Source organism: Ostrea edulis, chromosome 9 (genome assembly GCF_947568905.1).
Source record: "Ostrea edulis chromosome 9, xbOstEdul1.1, whole genome shotgun sequence".
NCBI classification, from domain to species: domain Eukaryota; kingdom Metazoa; phylum Mollusca; class Bivalvia; order Ostreida; family Ostreidae; genus Ostrea; species Ostrea edulis.
The window spans coordinates 53,079,126-53,101,673 of NC_079172.1; the positions used below are offsets into that span (position 1 = coordinate 53,079,126).

Here is a 22,548-nt window from a genome sequence, read left to right on the forward strand (position 1 = left end):
ATGATTAACACATGTACACTGTCAGCCCGAATGATTAACACATGTCCACTGTCAGTCCGAATGATTAACACATGTCCACTGTCAGTCCGAATGATTAACACATGTCCACTGTCAGTCCGAATAATTAACACATGTACACTGTCAGTCTGAATGATTCACACATGTACACTGTCAGTCTGAATGATTAACACATGTCCACTGTCAGCCCGAATGATTAACACATGTACACTGTCAGTCCGAATAATTAACACATGTACACTGTCAGTCTGAATGATTAACACATGTACACTGTCAGTCTGAATAATTAACACATGTACACTGTCAGTCTGAATGATTAACACATGTCCACTGTCAGTCTGAATGATTCCAACATGTCCACTGTCAGTCCGAATGATTATTAAATGTGCATTATAAGTCCAAATGATTTGAACACTGTCAAAGTTTTTATAATTTTATTCAAATTTAAAACAAACCCAATAATAGTCAACAAAGAACAAGTGAAATTCCTTGTTTACCAAAAAAAAATTTTTTTTAAAAATTTCTATGAATCTAAAATAAACAGAAGCTTCTATATAGAGTAAATGACAATATTTATTCTTCTCTGTAACATGTATGAAGAGATTGCCTATTCACCTTCAATATGACTGCAATACAATGTATCTTTGTACAAACGTAACATTATTTCATTTTAAATACAATTTTATGCACTCATGTGTACAAAATGTACTAAACAGTGCATACAACACTGGTAAGGAAGTGTACAATTTTTGCACATTGTTAAACTCATGCAAGCACCATTTTATAGAAAGGAAAATCAGATTTACCAGATTGAAATCCTATTTCAACCTTTCTGAACCTCCTCTAGATGTTTGTGATTGAAGTTTCCTCATCAGTGGCACATTTGAAAAAACTAAAAAATACAACTGATGTAAAATAAAGACACGTTATCATTTCCTCGTCTCATGTCTGTGCTCCATCACTTCCTCTTATCATGTCTTTGCTTTGACCTTGGAGGTTGATGGCTGATCTGTTTCCTGTTCATACTCTATCTCCACTCTGGGACGTTTCCTCTTGGCTGCAAGCTTCTTCCCCTTTCCTTTAATAGTTCCTCCCTCATCTGAGCTACTTTCACTACTACTTTCATTATCCTCATCACTGTCATCACCCTGAAGCCTATCAGTGTCCTACAAAAATAATTTTGGCAATAGAAGACTTAAGAGTTACAGACGGAACACCGTATTCTTAGAATTTGAAACATGCTTTTACAACTGTTTAGCTCTATAAATTTTCTGGTTTCTTGCAAGGCCATTCTAAGCTGTAGAATATATAACCTGAAAATCCAACACACGACTGATTTCTACACTTTAAAGGTACCAGAATTAAGTTTAATTTTGATTCATTTTATGACGATTAACAAACCAGAATTTAAGCAATATTTCCAATAACAAGGTGTTATCTGTACTATGGTTGTCTTGTGAACCTAATCTACACATTGCAGGAATTCATATCTACTGTATTAAAACACAAATTAAAAAAAAAAAAAATGCAAGAAACTACAGACTTACGTAATTCAACTTTGATAATAGTTAAGCCTGTTGTGTCTAGGTGGGTGGTAATCTTTCTAATGCATAAAACTCAGCTCAGTCACACTTGTCTATTTTGTGGGTCCTTCTCCTTTGTTGGCTATTTCCAAAATACTATATAGCCTTACCTCCCAGGGACATCAGAAGGAATCTAACATTATAACCTTACCTCCCAGGGACATCAGAAGGAATCTAACATAACCTTACCTCCCAGAGACATCAGAAGGACTCTAACATTATAACCTTACCTCCCAGAGACATCAGAAGGAATCTAATATAACCTTACCTCCCAGGGACATCAGAAGGAATCTAACATAACCTTACCTCCCAGGGACATCAGAAGGAATCTAATATAACCTTACCTCCCAGAGACATCAGAAGGAATCTAATATAACCTTACCTCCCAGGGACATCAGAAGGAATCTAACATAACCTTACCTCCCAGGGACATCAGAAGGAATCTAATATAACCTTACCTCCCAGGGACATCAGAAGGAATCTAATATAACCTTACCTCCCAGAGACATCAGAAGGAATCTAACATAACCTTACCTCCCAGGGACATCAGAAGGAATCTAATATAACCTTACCTCCCAGGGACATCAGAAGGAATCCAGCATTATAACCTTACCTCCCAGAGACATCAGAAGGAATCTAACATAACCTTACCTCCCAGAGACATCAGAAGGAATCTTACATAACCTTACCTCCCAGAGACATCAGAAGGAATCTTACATAACCTTACCTCCCAGGGACATCAGAAGGAATCTAACATTATAACCTTACATACCAGGGACATCAGAAGGAATCAAACATAACCTTACCTCCCAGGGACATCAGAAGGAATCTAATATAACCTTACTTCCCAGAGACATCAGAAGGAATCTAACATAACCTTACCTCCCAGGGACGTCAGAAGGAATCTAACATAACCTTACCTCCCAGGGACGTCAGAAGGAATCTAATATAACCTTACCTCCCAGGGACATCAGAAGGAATCTAATATAACCTTACCTCCCAGGGACGTCAGAAGGAATCTAACATAACCTTACCTCCCAGGGACATCAGAAGGAATCTAATATAACCTTACTTCCCAGAGACATCAAAAGGAATCTAACATTATAACCTTACATCCCAGGGACATCAGAAGGAATTTAACATAACCTTACCTCCCAGGGACATCAGAAGGAATCTAATATAACCTTACCTCCCAGAGACATCAGAAGGAATCTAATATAACCTTACCTCCCAGAGACATCAAAAGGAATCTAACATTATAACCTTACCTCCCAGGGACATTAGAAGGAATCTTAACATTTGGGAGGTGAACTTTGAAATCATGTGATTGCAGTGTGTAAATTCAGGGGGAAAGCTACGGTGTTTTGGCTGTTACCCAGACATCTGCTATTGTGATTTTGTTATTGTTTTCTGAATTTTTAAGTATAAACTAATTTAACAACAACATTAAGGCAAAACCTTGATCATCATGCATTATACACTTAGAAGTGAATCTAACAGAACTCTCATTAAAGGAGATTTATCACATACACTCCTATATAAACCCTTAGCTTCAATCAAAGCCTTTCCTTGGCCACAAGAACAAGAATTCTGAGAGTATTACATGGCAATACATAGTCCCCTACCAGTCACAAAAATTATTGGACCACAACAATATTCTAAGTTCATTATGTACTTCAGGTTATGGTAAAAGGGAAAATTGGGGAACCAGGATAGGAATGGTTAGAAATCAACTACTATTCAGGTACAAAGACCAGACCAGAAAAAAAAGACAAATTTATAATTAGGTTTAGGTGTTTAACCAAGACAATGCTCTGTGAAATGTAGGTGATCATGAATAATTTAGCTACATTGTTGTATTACTATGCTAGAAGTTTTAATGAGTGTAGTATTCTTATCTACAAAAATAAGAAACTTGGATGTAAATTTTAAACTGGTATGGATGTGACTCCACTAGTTCTTATCAAATTTGTAGAAGCAAACTAAACTGTACCAATTATCAAAAGAACATCTGCAAGCACAACAAAAAAAAGTCTGGAAAATTGATAAATCATGCAACTTTTGTAAGTCCAAGGGCCACAACTTAGTGAAAAATAAACAGACTGAGACGAAATTTGAATTTGATCTGTGACTTGTTATGGTAAAGAAATGTACCAAATATCAAGTGAACATCTGCAAGTACAACAAAAAAGTGTGGAAAACTGATAATTCATACTATTTTTCTAAGTCCAAGGGCCACAACTTAGTGAAAAATCAACGGATCAAGACATAATTGGGACTTGTAACATGTTATGGCAAAGCAATATACCAAATATGAAATAAATCTCTTCAATAACAGAGAAAAAAGTGCAAAAAACTGATTTACCGGACAGAATGCAAACTTAAAGTCCCCTTTAACTTCATTGGTAAGGGACTAATAAAGATGAATCTACCTGATACCCATCACAGACCACGGTTTCGAGTTCACAGAGGGAATCGATTGAAAGCACACATGAGTTATCGATGATGCCTTACAGCAGAATACTTGCATATTTGTTAGACAAACCCATGTTATAGTCCTGCTTTTGATGATTTCTAAATAATTCCCACATAAAACTTTCACGGCTCTATTCCGGTTTAACTATTGCTGAGGAATTTTCACTAACCTCTCAACTTCAATTTTTCCTATAATTTAATCACCTAACAGAAAATCAATTGAAGCATACCTCCAAGTCTGATAAATCACTTTCTTCAAAGTCCTCTTCAGCCACATACTCTACTTCGCCTTCCTCCTAAGACAGATAAAATATATTAATATAATTTCTTATTGCTTCCCAAATTCTCAACTTACAAACTGTGGTTTCATCAATTTTCAATGACATCAAATTTTGTGGATAAAAAAAAACGAGTTTTATCGTGAGGAAATTTTATGGAAAGATAGTGTTCCATGTTGTTGTTTTTTTTATCAGCAAATATTGTGACTTTGTTGAATACTTGATTTTACGGTTTAATAAGTATTGCCAAGAGATCAAGGATAATAAGTATTCAATAAAATGATGATGCCACAGCACCTTTCAGTCACCATTTGACATTAGTACGGTGGCGAATCATGCGATTTTGACATGATCAATTACACATTTCTTTTGGTTTCAGTTAACAACTTTCCAACTGACAAAAAACTGTCTGTATTCCCTGCTTCTATCACATGTAGAACTGCCATTTTAGAATAGATTTGTTCCTGACAAAATTCTAAAAGTTATGTGACAATCGTTATTGACAAAGGTGATACTTACTCGTTTGAATTTTCCCTTGTGTTGACTTTTGTTGCCATTTTTACGTGTAATTGATCACGTCAAAGTCACGTGATTCGCCATCGTGATTAGTATACAATATATGGATTGTTTCTGTATGCAAGGTGAAGGGTTAACCCCATCCAGTACTGTACTTGATTTGAACCAGTGATAACTCTAGCCCACCCTGACCCCTGGGTCCATCATTTAAAGAAAAAATCCAATTGTTTATATACTTGGGGATGCCTGCATATCCACATAATTTAGTGTGACCCTTTGACTCTTGAAAAGAATTTCTTTAAATTTCCTATATAATCTATTTTTGAAACAAAACTTTGAATCCCTGTTTATTGTTCATTTAATTTTTCTATTTACAGATTTGCAGCTGGAAGAATTTTGAAATTGATGATGTTTAGCAGCTTGTCCCCTTGTAAAACTTTGATTCTTTACTGATGTCCTAATCCACCCCCAACCTCATCCATGTCTTATGTAAAACTTTGATTCTTTATACTGAGGTCCTAATCTACCCCCAACCCCATCCATGTCTAATGTAAAACTTTGATTCTTTACTGAGGTCCTAATCTACCCCCAACCCCATGCCCCCTTGTCATGTGTTGAATATACGATTTCCCATACATGTGTACTGCATGTAGATATTTGAACCCCTATCATGGCCCCACTCTGAAAAAAGCTAAACAAACCAGAAAATGATCACAAACCTCATCTTCCTCCTCTTCTTCCAGCTCCTCCTCATCTTCACCTTCCTTTTCTGATTCTTCCTCAACTTCTTCATCCATCACTTTATCAAATGCATGGCTTGGGAAGTTGTAAATTTCTCCATACTGTTTAAAGACACAATCATCCAAAATAAGTCATTCAAAGAAGTGCCAGAAAATAAGTCATTCAAAGAAGTCATCCAAAGGAAAAAAAGATGAAAAGAAATGTTTTAGAAGTGTGGCAATATTGAAAAGGATCAATTTTGAATTTAGAATGTCTGTAATGATAGTGAAAAACAAAGTTAATTATTAATCAAAGGCAACAATACTGAGTTTGATCTCTCAAGATACCAAACAGATATTTAAAAAAATCGCTAAAACGCATCAAAGATGCGTATGGCCGAGTTGCAGTTTGGAAAATTATGCATGCCTGCATTCATGAAGTAAAAACATGCACGTATTTAATATAGTTTATAAGTTTATAGTTTATAAGTATGAAGCTTTGAATGGCCGCAATAGGTATTTAGTGTGATAATGTCCTTGACCTTTGGATTTCAAAAGCAACATGAATCTTGAATGTCATCAGGATTTGAAGTCTGATAAACATGCACCAGCAAGTACATGTATAAAATTTAGAGGCAAGCTCAAATCTACAGCATATAGTGAAAAAGAGACTTTGACCTCAAAATGAATAGGAACCTTCCTCTTTTGGATGTGATAAAAATATGAAAGTCTGACAAAGACGCACCAAGTAGTATGAAAGTTAGAGACTGGACAAGCTCAAATCTATGGCATTTAGTGACAAAGTGACCTTGACCTTTTGACCTCAAAATAAATAAGAACCTTCCTCTTTTGGATGTGATCATGTTATGTAAGTCTAACAAAGATGCACCAAAAAGTATGAAAGTTAGAGACCGGACAAGCTAACCGTGGACGCCGCCCGCCAGACTGGACGCCCATCCTTCGCCAATTTAAAAGCCGAGATTTGCTATGCATCTCGGCTAAAAACCAGTCATTTGACACATGACCTTTGGACTTGAAATCCAGTAGGGGACATTTACTATTAAGGGGGTACCTGTGTAACAAATTTGATGTCTGTCATCAAAGGGTTGTCAAAATATTGAGCAAACAATTTTTCATACCAAATTTGATGCCTGTCAAGTAAAGGGTTCTCAAGATATTCAGTGGACAATTATATCATCTTCCTATGTCCAGAGTAGTTTGAACCTTGACCTTGTGACCTCAAAATCAATATGGGTCATCTACTCCTTAAGTGGACCAGTGAATCAAGTTTGATGTCTGTCGACTAAAGGGTTCTCAAGATATTGTTTGATCAATGTCCAATTTGACCCTTAACCTTGTGACTTCAAATCAAAATTAATTGGGGCCATCTATTCTTTACGTAGAACCAGTGTACTAAGTTTTATGTCAGTCAAGCAAAGGAATCTTAAGGTATTGAGCAGACAATATCTTACTATGTAAAGTTTGACCTTCATGACCTGAAAATTAATAGGGAACATCTATTTCTACATGTACTTCTTCGGGAGAATCAGTGTTCCAAGTTTGATGTCTGTCAAGCAAAGAGTTCTCAAGATATTCACTGGACAATAGTATCATCTTCCTATGCCCAGAGTAGTTTGAACCTTCACCTTGTGAGCTAAAAATCAATAGGGGTCATCTACTCCTTTGATAGTACCAGTGAATTAAGTTTGATGTCTGTCAAGCAGACTTCTCAAGATATTGAGTGGACAATTCTTGGTCTACCAACTGACTGACATACTGACCAACCAACTGACAGTTGCTAACCAATATGCTCCCATTTTTAAAGGGGGATCATTCAAATAAGTCATTAAAAGAAGTGTTAGAAATAGCAACAGACAGGTATTACTTTTATATCTTTTTCATATCCACTCTTTTCCTACATGTCATTTCATAAAAACAAATACTTGTATAAACAAATACACATTACTATACTTGTACTACAATACCCATGCTGCTATAGTAAACATAGTGATATATCATACACAAATCTCCATCAAGGTAGATAACCCTGTTACAGACTTACAGTTCCGGATTTCAGTCTCTCAAGCAGCTCTTTCTCTATTGCTGTGTCTATTTTGGCTGCTATTAAGGCTTTCTCCTACCAAAATAAAGAAAACATTGTTCATCCTATCACATTTACAAGGCTTTCTCCTACCAAAATAAAGAAAAACATTCATCATCCTATCACATTTACAAGGCTTTCTCCTACCAAAATAAAGAAAACATTGTTCATCCTATCACATTTACAAGGCTTTCTCCTACCAAAATAAAGAAAAACATTCATCATCCTATCACATTTACAATGTTGTATAGGTAACAAAAGTACCAATACACAATTACTGTCAAAAGTAGACACATTTAACTAAAGTACCAATTTACAATTACTGTCAAAAGTACAATACACATTTAACAAAAGTACCAATACACAATTACTGTCAAAAGTACAATACACATTTAACTAAAGTACCAACACACATTTACAATAAGAGATAGACATAGTTAACAATACACATGTAAATAAGCCATCATTTATTCTACCTTTTACCACAATCCTTATTCATTTTTGTTAAAAAAAACTTACTTGTTAAAACTTTTTTCTAATCTCTATAAAATGATTTAATGAAACGAAAAATGAATACAAATGGTGACGAATCATAAAATAAGCACAACAAAGATTGTTAGTTAATACATAGAAACTGTATTACGCTGTATTAACCAACAAAACAATATTTAATGGCCATGTGCACAAGTTGTTTGGCAGGTACTTGTGGTAACAAAACATGTGCATAAGTTGTTTGGCAGGTACTTGTGGTGACAAAGCATGTGCAATATCCCACCATTATTTTCTAAGGATTTACATTGATACACTATACCTCTTTTCTTCTCTCTCTTTTCTCTACTTTTCTGCTTAATGGAACCAGTTTTTTCCTATAAGAGAAAATGGTATAAAGAATACCGTTCTGGTGTTCACAATATGCAGTTGTGTGATATATTTGGTAATAAAGTTTGTAACTTAAGCTTCTCAACATTGAGTCTTTTATGTGCTCCGATACTGTAGATTCTTTTAGTACTTAATTGTGAACATGAATTTGTGAGAGGACAGTTGATCAAGGGATTTTACAAGCATATCAGCAATCTAAAAATAACAGTAACTTCATTTTGCAAGTGATAAGTCTCGCTATATTATACAATAAATTCCTCAAGTATATTTAGGAATATATAGCATCAAAACTTAAGAATTCACCTTCTTTTCAGCACAAGTCTTCTAATTCGAATAAGGTATTGTGTTATTTTTGTAAACCTCTGTTTGCATTTGTGTTTAATGAATCTGAAATAAAGAAAGAAAAGTTAAAAACTTTGTTACTGTAATCAATCAAACTGTACAACAACTGTGTATCATGGTCAATCTTTTCTTTATATTTTACCACAAAGAGACATACTTTGGCCAGTAAATGAGATGTTCATTAATCTGCTGCAGAGCTTTCTCATAGCTTCTGGACAATTTGACTTTTTCCCACATTCTGTTGGGAAATGCGGCCCGTTCTACGGTCTTCATGTAAAGATAACATATACCTACAACAAACACCAAATTTTTAAGTTTATTTATGCACAAGGATCCCAACTGACAAACTTTCTTAGTACAAAATCTCCACACCACAGTAAAACACCAGAAAGTCAACTTGGGTTCTAAATGTTCCACTACACTCTACAGAGATTGGCGATCGTAAGTGAGTGGATCAAAGGACCTAATTTTAATAAGATTGATCAGTTTTAAGGATAAAAATTTTACTTGAATGCACAGTTCTCAAAAACTTTCCTTGTTTCTTAAGCATGCAATTTAACACATTTTGGGATTTACCTTTTTCCTCGCGGACAGTGGCATACTGACTGTTGGCTAGGGGACAGGATGCCCTGTTACACAAGCCTGTTAAGTTGTATTCATTCCTACAGAACTTCTGGGATTTTGTTCTGTAATCAATACAATAAATTAGTCAAGTTTTATGTAGTTAAAGGGACTGGTTCACGATTTAAAATTTTTTTTTAAAAACATTTTTAAAAATATATCTCATTTAATGTTGCCAGCCAAAATTTTGACTTTCTGAATGCAAGAATATTAAGCAATATTTTAGCCTTAAATCTGTGTTATGTAAACAAAGACTCGAGTCTTTTTATGTATGCAAACAAACCAGTGAAATATTAATTTTGTAATATTAAGCATCTTAATTTTGCAGTCACAAATTTTAACTTTTAGATGACAAATTTTACCCAAAGAATGCTTGAAATGTGAAAGATATAATAAACTTAGATCGATATCCATTTCTTTCGAAAACTTTGTAAACAATAACATACCGCAATCTTAGTTTACAAAACAACTCTCTAAAATGAGCTTCTGTGATAATGTATTACCTTAATTTTTATGTGAAATCTTTTAAACACACTTGAGTAATGACAGTAGGTTTTGATCATTTAAAGTAAAAACCAAATTTTGGGGAAAATCGTGAATCAGTCCCTTTAAATACTGGTCCCGATTGTTGGATATTACATTAGCAATACAAATTTAGGTTGTTAATAAGTTAACACTAAAAATCACTTCTTGATAGTGGTGTCAAATCAGTTGAAAATGATCATCAATTAATTGGCAGCATTGGTTGACTCTGTCTAAAATTTACTTGTTTGACTAGACCTACTTAGTTTCACCATGGCTTTATTCTCCCTGTATCTGATTTTCACACATCTACTACTGTGAATGATTTAAAGGTGATCATGAGTCAACTGATTTGAAATTCAATAATCAGGGAAGTTTTACAATGCAATAGCATGCGACTATGAATGAGCAGTTGTTACTCTTGCTAAGTGTACTGTAAACACACAGAAATTTGCGTTTTCGCCTTGGATGCTAAAACGTGAAACTCACCCATTTTTTTCAAGTAATAAAACTTATTAGAAAGTCCAGCGGTGTTTGAGCATAATTAAGCGGGGGCTTGGGGGTGACAGTGAAGTCAAGCTGATCAAATTATGAGTCAACTATATAGATAAAAAAAAAGAAGATATTTCTAAAAGCATGAGTGTTAGGGGCAGCCCCATTTCGAAGTGTCTGTGGCCTGGGTTAAAATGTCAATAAAAATGTTTTTAAAAGTTGTTTGTCTTTTTTAATGCCATACTTGCTTAAATATTTTTGTAAAATGGGAAGGATCAATATCCTTTCTCAACCCCAGACGAGTTTCAGTTTTCCCACATCAACACCAATGACGTGAATATTCAGGAGAATTACGAAAATAACATACATGTGACAATTTCCTAAACAATGGATTCTATATATTTTGGAACATAAACTGTTCACCATTTTGCATTCTGATTTTTTTTCGAATTCTAAAAACTGTTAAAAAAAAGTTTTTTGAACTTCGTTTTTGCACTAAGGAATTCAAATTTGGACTTGAATTTGGCAAATTTTTTTTAACGAATTCATTAATCATTGACGCGATCATTCATATATATATATAAACTGCACTTATTTTAACGCTATATTTTGGGGACCAGTATAACAAAAATATTAGATTATGATCAGCACAATACTGCAAATTTTTTTCTTTGTTTGCCGATATCTAGATATGAGAGATTTCAGGGGGGCTACTAAATTTTGTATTTTCATTTGCTAAGTGGGCTCTAATGCAGTTCTTATTTGAAAAGGGATAATCACAAGATATGATATATGAAGAACTGGCAACTGTTGAGCTGAGTTCTTGTAAATATATTTTGTGAGGATGAGGTTATATCATTGAGCAATGATAATCTTTTATATAGTCTGCAATACACATACATGTATCATCACTTCCTGCAAGTTATGTCCCTTGTCCGCCATCTCCCAATTAAAAAGTAGTATTTCCCTACGTTGGCCTTGATAATTTTCTTGTCTGTAGCTTTGACATTGATTTTTTAATATTGATCAATATTTGAGTCAGCTACAATACTGGCACAAGTTCTCTCATCACCATAGAAAAGCCAGAATTGGTAGCTTCGACATACCCGTACAGATAATGTCCCAGGGTGGTATGAAAATCTAACAATTCGCTGTGTTTCACAGTAGTAACCTCTTACATTTGGAGGAAAACTTGGTTTTTTACCGATTGGCCTGTGTAAATTAAATTAAATCATGATTAACCTAGAGCAAAATGCTGGTACAGTCCGGTACACTAGGGCTGTGCGGTGCACCGCGATTCATACCATTCGATTCAATGCACCGATTACAAATTCCGGATTTCGGTTCAGTTCAGTTTAGATTTTACTTACACCAAAACAACAAATATGGCGTCAGAGTGATGTTGAAAACATGTGTTTTTTTTATGCAACAGAGATTTAAATCACTACTGTGTTGAGAGTTAGCATTTTCACTACTCAGATACCAACGGAATATGGTCCGTAAGATCATTGCAGTTTATCTTTACATGACATATAGCATTTCTGTCAGTGGTGGAGTGAAATCAACATCATAGGTAATGACACAGATTTGACAGTTAAATATGAGAGAAGTAAATCAATAAAGGAGAGATTTTCAAAGACTCTCAATTGATAGAATTGTTGTATATCAATGAAAACAATATCATATACATTTTAGATTCACTATAGATTTGTTTAATAATCCAAAACTGATGCAGCACATTAATATAACAAATTTTGATAGACTGTCAGTGTTTTCTTTTTTCTATCAAAGTTAATATGTTTTACGGCGTGACCGTGTTTGAGGGCGAAGCAAACAAATTTTGGCAATAGTATCTATATCCAAAACAGAACAAAAACAACCCAAAGTTAGCACGAGGACGAAACTGTATCAAAGCATCCTAATTTTGGATATTTGATCCGCCTATATATTGAACGCGGGAAATATAACGCAATTGATGTAAACGGTACATTGTGACGTCATATTCTGCGTCGTTATTTAGCAAATTTACAAACATAGTGTTTGAACCACAACAACAAACATGGCGTTAATCGTGGAATGATTATATATGATTAAGAAAATAAGATTTACATGCTTTTACGAATTTTATGTAACATCTCAGAATGACATGAACTAGGGTAGACGAGATTCAAAATGGAGAAATACATGTCCACGCGCTAATATTCGAATCGACGCCATTAGTACCAAAATTTTCAAGTTCCATAGGTATGGTATAGTTTTTCATTATTTTCCTTTTAATAAAACATGTATATACGTGTTACCTATAGGGAGAGCTCCGCTCTCACGGCACTACGGGCCGTGAGAGGGCTTCGCCCTCTACAAAATGCCATTATGAATAGATATGCTGTTTACAAATTACTACTTATAGTTATATAACTTGAATAAAATCAAATCAAATATGTTACTCATTAAAATTGTTAATTTTTGTGGTGTCATTAGATAAATTGGACCTAACATGAACCGAATCGAAAATAACCGAACCGTGCTGTTTTGAATCGAAACCGAACCGAATCGAGCTAACCCCGAATCGTCCCAGCCCTACGGTACACAGTGCCAAACTTGATACAAACCTGACTTTGAAGGAACAAAATGAACCATTTATAATACTCCATATGACCTGCAACAATACAGTTTAAACATGTACAAAAATTTATTAAACAACAAAACGATAACTGTGTGATAAAAAAATTGAATGTGTGTCTTCATCATAATTGTTTCCAGAGAATATTCGAATTGACAAAATGTTCATATTGCTTGATAAACCTAGATTTCAATATATGTATGTTCCTTACGTCGTCGTGTTGCATTTCAGTTCAGTTTTGATGAGAAAGAAAGAAAAATATTCCACTTCTGAATTTTCTCAACACGTGAAAGAGAACCGGAAGTAGGTAATATGGTTTCTATCAAACTATTACAAAACCGAATAAATGTTTCACTAAAAGTTATCAAAATTTCTATAATTGATTGATAAAATGAATTAATATCAAACATATTTTAATTCATGTACATGAAGAAATTGTTCTATTTTGCATTTGAAAATTTTTCTTTTTTTTTCTTTCTGTCGAAAAAAAAATGAAGAATCTTAAAAATGAATATTCGTACATTCAGATAACCTCGAATGTTTTTATATTATCAAAGAACATAACAGATGAGCTCCGAGTGATTTGATGTAAGAAAAAGCAACAAGGAAGTTCTTAACCAAGAAACTTTCTTGCACCAGAGACACAGATCTGGTGGAATCATGTCCAAAACACCACTCCCTGATTACAGCCAGTTAGCGAGATGGACTGTCAACGACGTCTGCACATGGCTTATGGAGGTAAGAAGGCAGTTCATACTTACTCATCGTCTGCTTCGTGATGGTATTTATATTCATGAGTAGGCCTATATACGAAACAATATCGGTATAAATGTTTGTGCAGGAGAAACAACTCAAATATTTAATAGTATAACATAATCTACAGTTAGCGACCAATTATTTACGACAGTTAAAGATGTATTTATTTATCATCATGAATATTTAAAACATATCCAAAATTGTAACTTACCAATGCCAGGTAATTGGAACGCTCTTCCAATTTGATACAAACATGGAGCCTCCCACATGCACCATTGATCAAAGGCAGTCTCAACATGCTAATAACCAAAAATGTTCTAGCAATAGTTTAAAGTAGTTCACAGTAACCATGGTAATAATTATTTACATGTATATTTTCAAAATGTACAGCTTTTCTATATATAGGGGTCTGAGAGTGATAACCATTATGACATATGGATTAGGTCAAGTGCTGTGAATTCATGTCAGGTATATTGACAATCATAAAAAACATACTGCCGCCTGCACAATAGATAAGTAGTAGTTTAACCAATTACTGAAGAGAATGATGTATTTCTCTTTCAGAACTAGTTCTTAAAACACTAGAAAATCAGGGGAAGAGGTTGGATTGGGTTTGAAAAATGTCCATCCTCTGATGATGGATCACTTTACCCTAACCGTTCTTTATTGGCTGTATATCATGGCACATCTAACATGTATAGGAAAAGCATTCATGATCTAGAAGTGAACATTCACATATACTGCAAACCAACTCTTATTTGCAAGTGAGGAATTTTCCTGAGAACCTTGTCAATCATCATCCATTTTGATTATCCAGGCCAAATTAATCCTTTTGCAAGGGTGAGGCCTGGCTGTCCTCTCGAGGTCAAAGTTTGTTTTTCCACAATTGGTGATCCAGTGGATTGATCCTATCCAATCCTGTAGACTCTAGGTCTCGTTTTACAATTTCACCCATGTCAGCTTTGGTCTACCTGGAGCTTGATATCCAGTGACATTGTGAATATTTTTGTTGCAGAACAGTCCTGTAATGTATAAGATTATCTCGGTAGCAAAAAGTTTATCAGTGATGAATTGTGAAATTGGTTTACAAAATGTTGCATGCCCACACTGTCTTAAGTAAAATGCTGAGGTAAACGGTGACACATTATTGATGTGATACTTAATTGGTGTGGAACCATTATTTCACATGTTAAAGGGCCAAAAACTACATAGTATGTTTAAGGACCAACACCTCTGGCAATTGTAATATTGAAATCACTGACTGGTATAAAATCAATCTTTTATGCTTATGATAGACAGTGTACTGCTGCAATAATATATTTATGTATTAATCCATCTTGAACAAATAACAGAGACCACAAGATTCAGAAAATACATTCTGTAAGATGTAACAATCCTCAGCACAATTAATTAGTTTATTGACCATCAACTATTCTGAGTGAGAAATGTGCTAATTAAGACTACTCTATAATCATGATAATTGTATTGATTTATAATTCATTCTCAATATTTTTACAGACAAGAGAGTCAGATATACATGTATTATAGAAACTGACAAGGTCTTTGTACTAAAATCGTGACATTTACTTGTTTTTGGTACCACATTTATTTTATTTTAAGTTAATCATAAATGTATCAGGTTATCAATAAAAACTCCTAAAATGTACATATACATGGAAGATGCTATAACTGAAATTGAATTCATGAATTAATAACAGTTTTTATCTGCAATTTTTCAGAATCGGTTTGGAAATTTTGTTTCACAGTTTCGAGAACATGGCATTGATGGTGGAAGATTTGCAGTAAGTCATGATTTATAATTGTAAATACATAATGAATTAGGAGAATATGTGTATATTGTAGATACACGTTCTCTACTTATACATTCAATGATCTGGATGTGCAGTCAGATTATTTCAGTTTGATCATTTATTTAATGTTTACACTGACTAATTTTATGGGAATTAATAATACAAGTTACATATCACATATATGCTCTTATGCAACGAAGTGGTGACATTGAAATGTATTATAATGTGGTTCTAAAATGACCTAACCCAATAGATACTTCTCCTGGTAACAGAAAGTTATTGATACAATAAAAATTATACACAATAATTTTTGAAATTTGAAGGTTACCTGGTCAGAGAAGTACATTTTCGTATTACCTGCAGATGATATGAATTTAAGGGTGGATTTTGATATTGTAAATTAGCCATTGTTGTTGTTAAACCAGCCCGTATTTCATGTGATGTACGTACCTTATCTTAAAACAAGCACCTGTGGTCAAGTGCTCATTATGCATTAAATTTATGACAAATTTATGGTTTGGAATAAACTTGTAAAATGGTGTATTTGCAAAGTAAACAAAGTGACTGTTGTACCTCTCCTTTTAATACAGAGGAGAGAGACGAGGAAGTTGTAACGCTTTTCAATGATAAGAAGACATATGAGCTTGGGATATTGACATATAATGTTACATGAGAATCGGGAAGTTGAAATTTGGTGAAATACTAAGCTTTTTCATGTTGTTTACAGTGTATGTTCTTCAGCTGCACCTTCATTTCATGCAATGTCTGAGACAATGATAAATTAATGATAGACTGTGAAAGTGTTGTAATAGACAGAATGGGTCTTAATATGTGAAGGATTTATAAAACATTCTGTGTATTAAGGGTGTATGAAGCACAAGTGTGCAAAGAGTAGCTCATACTTAGTTATATACTGGTACGGATCCCACAGGACTGTCAAATATGTATACCTCATGACCTGCAATGCACTTGAAAGTTAATTGTTTGTAAAGTCATCCTTCGCAACTCATTTGAGGGGGGATATACATATAGTGGTGTTCAGGTGTTGTTGAGTGTGTTGTGTGTAATGTTGAGCTTGTAGACATTCTAGATCAAGTTGCATCTTTTTGTTCTGTTTATTTGATCTCCTTCATAATTAATCATTTTTGTACTGATCTGAAAACCTTTCAAGATGAACATGTAGCACTTGAGCTACCTTAAGTAGAATTTTTATTTTATTATTGTGGGTGACCTAAAAAGGAAAAAAAAAAACCAATCCAATATGCCCCTTTTACCTGGTGATCTTTAGAAATTATGAAACTGAATTTGGGAATGACATTCTTTATAGTCTTTCAGAGATTCTTCCAAATGCACATGCATGCAATGACACATATGTAAATGTGGAGAGCAGATCCAGAAAACTTCCAAAAGGGCAAAATTCTTTTTCTGTTAAAAAAAGGAATTGGGTGTAGCTCACGATATGGGCCCAGAGTAACTTTTTCCAACCCATTAGCAGGGGTGCATCTCCCATAACCTCTCTACTCCGCCTGTGCTTATGTATGTTCATTTTTAAACCATTCATAAGTGGTTCTCATTACTAATTTTTGCGTTGTTAATACATTAAAGACTTAAACTGAAGATAAGAACAGTGATCAATCTACCTGTATATGTCCAATAAAGAATACAAAGTTGAGTGTAGGGCAAACAGAGACTGTTAGAAATACTGGAGGTGGGATCAGGTGCCTACTAGGAGATAGTGTGCATCAGAAATACTGGAGGTGGGATCAGGTGCCTACTAGGAGATATTGTGCATCAGAAATACTGGAGGTGGGATCAGGTGCCTACTAGGAGATAGTGTGCATCAGAAATACTGGAGGTGGGATCAGGTGCCTTCTAGGAGATAGTATGCATCCTTAGAAATACTGGAGGTGGGATCAAGGTGCCTTCTAGGAGATAGTGTGCATCAGAAATACTGGAGGTGGGATCAGGTGCCTCCTAGGAGATAGTGTGCATCCTTAGAAATACTGGAGGTGGGATCAGGTGCCTCCTAGGAGATAGTATGCATCCTTAGAAATACTGGAGGTGGGATCAGGTGCCTACTAGGAGACAGTGTGCATCCTCTGTTGAACTGTCTCACCCACTGTGAGATCTGTATATTGAAAAGTACTAAATTCTAGAGGAGTGTACTGGAATGAAATGATTGTCATCCTAATTATTTAATTATAATTATTACATGACTTTTAAAAGATGAAATGCTGACAAGATGTTAATTCTATGCTCAAAAGAAATAGCTTTTTACCAAAATTACTTCGGTTAATTAAATGAAAAGATATCGTCAAAGGTATTCATTTAGAGCATAAAATTGTCGACTTATTTTTTTTTTTTTTTTTTTTTTTTTTTTATACATGAAATACAACAAATATCATCTTTAAAAAGTTATGTAATATCTTGGACGATTACTAATTTATTGGCGTAATTTTTTGTCGATAAGCTACAAGTCATCACGTTGATTGATCTACGAGCATGATGAGAAAAATATGTCGTTCAGTGCATTTATATGGAGACTTACTGAGTTAAAAAAGTCGTTTAATTATTAAAATCAGCGACAACTTGACTTCTTGATATCGAAATGTTGATGTTTAGTGAACAAGATAATTAAACATTTCCGAAGGAGTTGTCTTTGTCAGATTTTTATGTTGTGACGTGTATGGCACATTTGGGGTTGAAAGCATTTTTTACGGTTACTTTTTTAACTTCTTTATTATGTGACTAGTGGAGAAAATCATCCGACAAGTCGACATAATTATTTGATATATGCCACCATTGTTAAACACCGTAAATTGTTAACTTTATGTTTTCAGTTTCAAAACCTCGGGACTAATCTAGGTTTAGTATTGAGAAAGTAAGACTGTAAAATATTTGACGCAACATGGGTAAAATTAAGAAAAGGTCAAGCAACATCATGTATCGTTTCCAAAGTTTGTAAATGTCGTTTTGCTAGTGTATGGTGGCACTGCATCAGATTTTAGATATTTATCAAAATCATGTTGTCCTGTCAAATCATTATGTCGACTCGTCAGATCTTTTTGTCGACTTTTCACTTACCCGGTGTTTAAGCATGTCTATGTCCACTTTGCGCCATCCAGTTGGCGATATTTTTTTGACAAATCGACATAAGGATCTGACAAGTTAACATAAAAAAGTCAAAATAATCATTTAGCTAGTCGACAAATACAGATCTGACAAGTCGACATAAATATCCGATAAATGGACATAACATCTAAAAAGTCAACATCATCATCTGGCTAGGAAAGCACTGTATGCCAGGCAGGTAAGATCGTTTGTTAAAATGGGGTAGTTATCCAGGGAAATAAATCGACAGTTGAGCGAAATAAAAAATAAAAAACCTCGTAGTCTCCTCAGCGTACCACTTTTTTATATCATGCAAAGGAAGGACACAAAATACACATATGATATGCCATTAAAAGTGAGGGGAACATACCCCTTGGTTCTATGTGCCTAACATGTAGAGAGTGAGAAGGAGAGTGGGGGGGAGGGGGGGATGAAACTGAAGTACGAAGCTAAGGGGTTATGGGGGATAGTATACAATTACCTTTAGTTCATTTCATCCCGAAGGAAATTATCTTTGTAGACCAAACTTTCTGATCCCGATTAGAATAACGAAACAAAAATTGCTATATAAACAAGTTGAGGTTTCAACTCCTACTGTAGTATGAGGAAGTCACAGTGTTGCTTGTAGATGACAAAGAACACTTGTGATTTAGATGTTAAAGTACATTGTGATTAAGTAGCTGACTATACTTCCTTGTCAAGATTACGTCGTTCACTCTGTAACTGTAACATGCATTAAATACAGATAAACACAAGGTCAGTTCGTTGATTACTGAAAAGTCCGCATTATAGAAATTCATGGTTTAGAAAAGTGAGATGAAAAATCTGGTTACTATTTCATACAAAGAAATCGCACCTGAGTTATGTAGTATATATTATTTTTTGTTTAAAGTATATTTTTGATTTCTACACTGAAGCTATGGAAATTATGAAATTACAAAGAAAAACTGGCGTCATAGTGCTTGTTATTGAGCTACATGTACATGTATATTGTGTGTTAAACTTGACCTTTATGCACTTAAACTTTGCTTGATATTTATTGGCATAAACTCGGATTGTTTGTTGGTGTCAACTTAAAATTAGCACAACAAATCAATCAACATTAAATAAATACATACTCTTGTCTTCTAACAAATAAATCAAATTTTTGAACTATTGATCAAAAAACAAAATCAGAGAGAGAGAGAGAGAGAGAGAGAGAGAGAGAGAGAGAGAGATGCAATAAAATCAATGTTATAAGCATAAAGTCCCTAGTAATGTACATGTAATTTTCGGCCAGACCCTACCTGACTTAGTTTTCAATTTTTGCATAGGATTTCAAAATATTTCAAAGTTCATTATCATCAGAATAAAATATTTCCTTGTGAAATGTATGAGAGTTTGAAAATTAGTTTGTATAATTCAGTAGGTTAGACGAACATATAAAATTGGTTTTTAGAAAAACTCGTAAGTCCAAATTACCTCCACACATTATTTGCAAACATGCAATGAGTCTGCCAAAACACACTAGATCCGACATTTGTGAATCCTTACTTTGACTACCAATTTCATCTGAGATAGACAAAAGAAAACTCCAATTTTTTGGCCGGTTATGCGAGATGGACTCCAAAACCCTTACCTAGAAGACATTTCTCCACCAACTTTTTTCTTACATGCAGTCTCCCGAACTCAAACAATTCGGTTTTATCCATGATGTTATCGCTTTAAGTATAACTTCATCAGCACCTCTTACTGTATTCTACAAGATGGTTACTTTCCTCCAAAGTGCCTTTGGAAAAGAAGTGTCAAAACAGCAATCACAGATGTCCATCTACACTCAATACGTCAACGGATGCTCTCAGATCCTTCGTCCAATTCAATACCATTACAGCAGGACGACCTCCGCAAGCTATCTGGACAAATTCCTTTTAACGTTCATGAAATAGAAATTTGTAAATTTGTTACCAAATTATGGACTTTTCCTTACTCTTCTCCGAAATCCTGTATCATATGTGGTAACAATTTCACAAACATTTTTGAGCACATCTCAACTACCTTTTTAGGAACAGTCGCTATCCGAGATGCTTGGTGGGATACGGTGATTGGCCGCGATATTCTCTTTTAGTTTATTGAAACCTTGAGAAACATCTCATTGGTATGGTACAGTTATATAATAATCAAGTATAACCATGTGAAAAGAATCACGTGACCAATTATGGAGGATGGACAAACATATACTGTAATATCTTATAAACTTCTTAGGCTCAGTGCCTCTATCAAAAACCTTGCTAAATTACATAATGCTTTTCTGTTTCTTATTGAAAAAAGTTGCACAAGTTTGAACATGGATGGTCGAGTAAAATAATATCGTTTGATGTATGGTTTTCGTAAATCGGAATAATAGGGACATGACAGAACAAAATCACATTTTTGACATTTTCTTTGAGACCTTGCTATGTTTGAGTATCGACCCTTTTCTATCAACAGCTCATGTGCAGACATTCTAAATTTACTCAATATTGTAGTAAAACTTTTTGGTAAACATTTTCTTAAAAACTATCAGGTAGATGCTTCTTTAGATTACATTTTGGAGACCTTTCAAAAAAGAATGCATCTCTTGTATAAATGAATCATTTAACAATTGATTACAGATAGAAAGAAATGCTGATTTAGTGTCGAACTTTGCGGTCTCTGTCCTCAGGACCTTTATCTTTTTCTATTATTTGCTCGAACACTCACAAACACTATCTCTCGTTATGACGGATCCAGCTTGGATATTCTTAATTTTCGCTTTCTAAGGTATGCTGCAGCATGGTACAACAGACAATTGCGTCACATATGAATAGTAAATTACGTCTTTTTTCCGGTGTTTAATTCTACCTAGTTGCACATCAACTGTACAACACTTTAGTCAACAATCTTGTTATCATCTTCTGTAATTGATGTACATACGTTGTCTCCTATTTCTGTTTTCTTTGTTGATTTCTAATTATGATATGTATTTTCATATTGTGTAATTTTCTAATAATTTGATTTCTTTATTGTTCATGTAATCTCCCATGGGAGGAAATAAAGAATGAACGAATGGGTATAGACAATACTGAGACGATTTTTTGAACGCATACAGATGTAGCATTAGATTTAGTCATTAGCTAAAGTCGCTCAAGACGGTCAGACGCCTTAGGGTGTCCAATCCGATTCAACGATCAGGAGATGTAGATGTTCTCGAGATTTTGAGATAATTTCGGATCAGTACTAATATCTCATTTCGACACTGCAATAAAGAACGACAATTTGCACTATTACATTGGGTTAGATTTGTTGATTTTTTAAAATAGTTTTTAATTACGCACCACGATTTGCAAATTTCTTTATGACATAAGCTTGCTAATTACAGAATTTAAAAGATGTGGATTTGTCACAAATGAGATGTCCGCTTAATAAACGAACGTAAGTGAAACTTGTGTTGCATGGAAATGTTCGCCGTTATTTTTTCTTTCTTTCTTTCTTTAGTTTTGTGACTATAGCTGACGACGTACATGTTATATTCATGTGATACTAATTTTCATATTCAGTATATTATTGCATGTAGTACATTTACTGTGGTTGAAAATGAGAAGAAAAGGGAGGAACGTTTCCCCGCTAGACAGTATTGAACACTGAACACTGTTCCTCCGCTTGCTCTCTTTCTAAACATTTCCGATCTTTAATGCTAATGAAGAAAG

The 22,548-nt window shown here is 34.4% G+C and overlaps 2 protein-coding genes across 35 annotated transcripts in view; one reads left to right on the forward strand and one right to left on the reverse strand.

Moving 5' to 3' along the window:
• Positions 1-437: 437 nt before the first annotated feature.
• Positions 438-13,739, reverse strand: LOC125660394 (protein MAK16 homolog A-like). The gene is made up of 10 exons (XM_048892204.2): positions 13,378-13,739; positions 13,156-13,202; positions 9,488-9,597; positions 9,069-9,201; positions 8,873-8,956; positions 8,502-8,556; positions 7,652-7,726; positions 5,590-5,712; positions 4,307-4,372; positions 438-1,184 (listed from the first exon to the last, which is right to left on the reverse strand). Exons 1-10 carry the CDS (start codon positions 13,390-13,392, stop codon positions 990-992), a joined length of 903 nt encoding a protein of 300 aa, XP_048748161.1. The 5' UTR covers positions 13,393-13,739; the 3' UTR covers positions 438-989.
• The window catches only part of LOC125660393 (basic salivary proline-rich protein 1-like), a 57,206-nt gene continuing 48,363 nt past the window's right edge, over positions 13,706-22,548 (forward strand). For 24 of the 34 annotated variants that reach the window (XM_056149574.1, XM_056149573.1, XM_056149580.1 and 21 more), the window contains exons 1-3: positions 13,726-13,904; positions 15,662-15,724; positions 22,221-22,273. In XM_056149574.1, coding sequence (XP_056005549.1) covers positions 13,827-13,904; positions 15,662-15,724; positions 22,221-22,273 — 194 coding nt within the window. In that variant the 5' untranslated portion in view covers positions 13,726-13,826. Of the gene's footprint in view, positions 13,905-15,661; positions 15,725-22,220; positions 22,274-22,548 lie in introns of all 34 variants that reach the window. The other 10 variants (XM_056149591.1, XM_056149596.1, XM_056149586.1 and 7 more) reach the window with 4 other exon arrangements.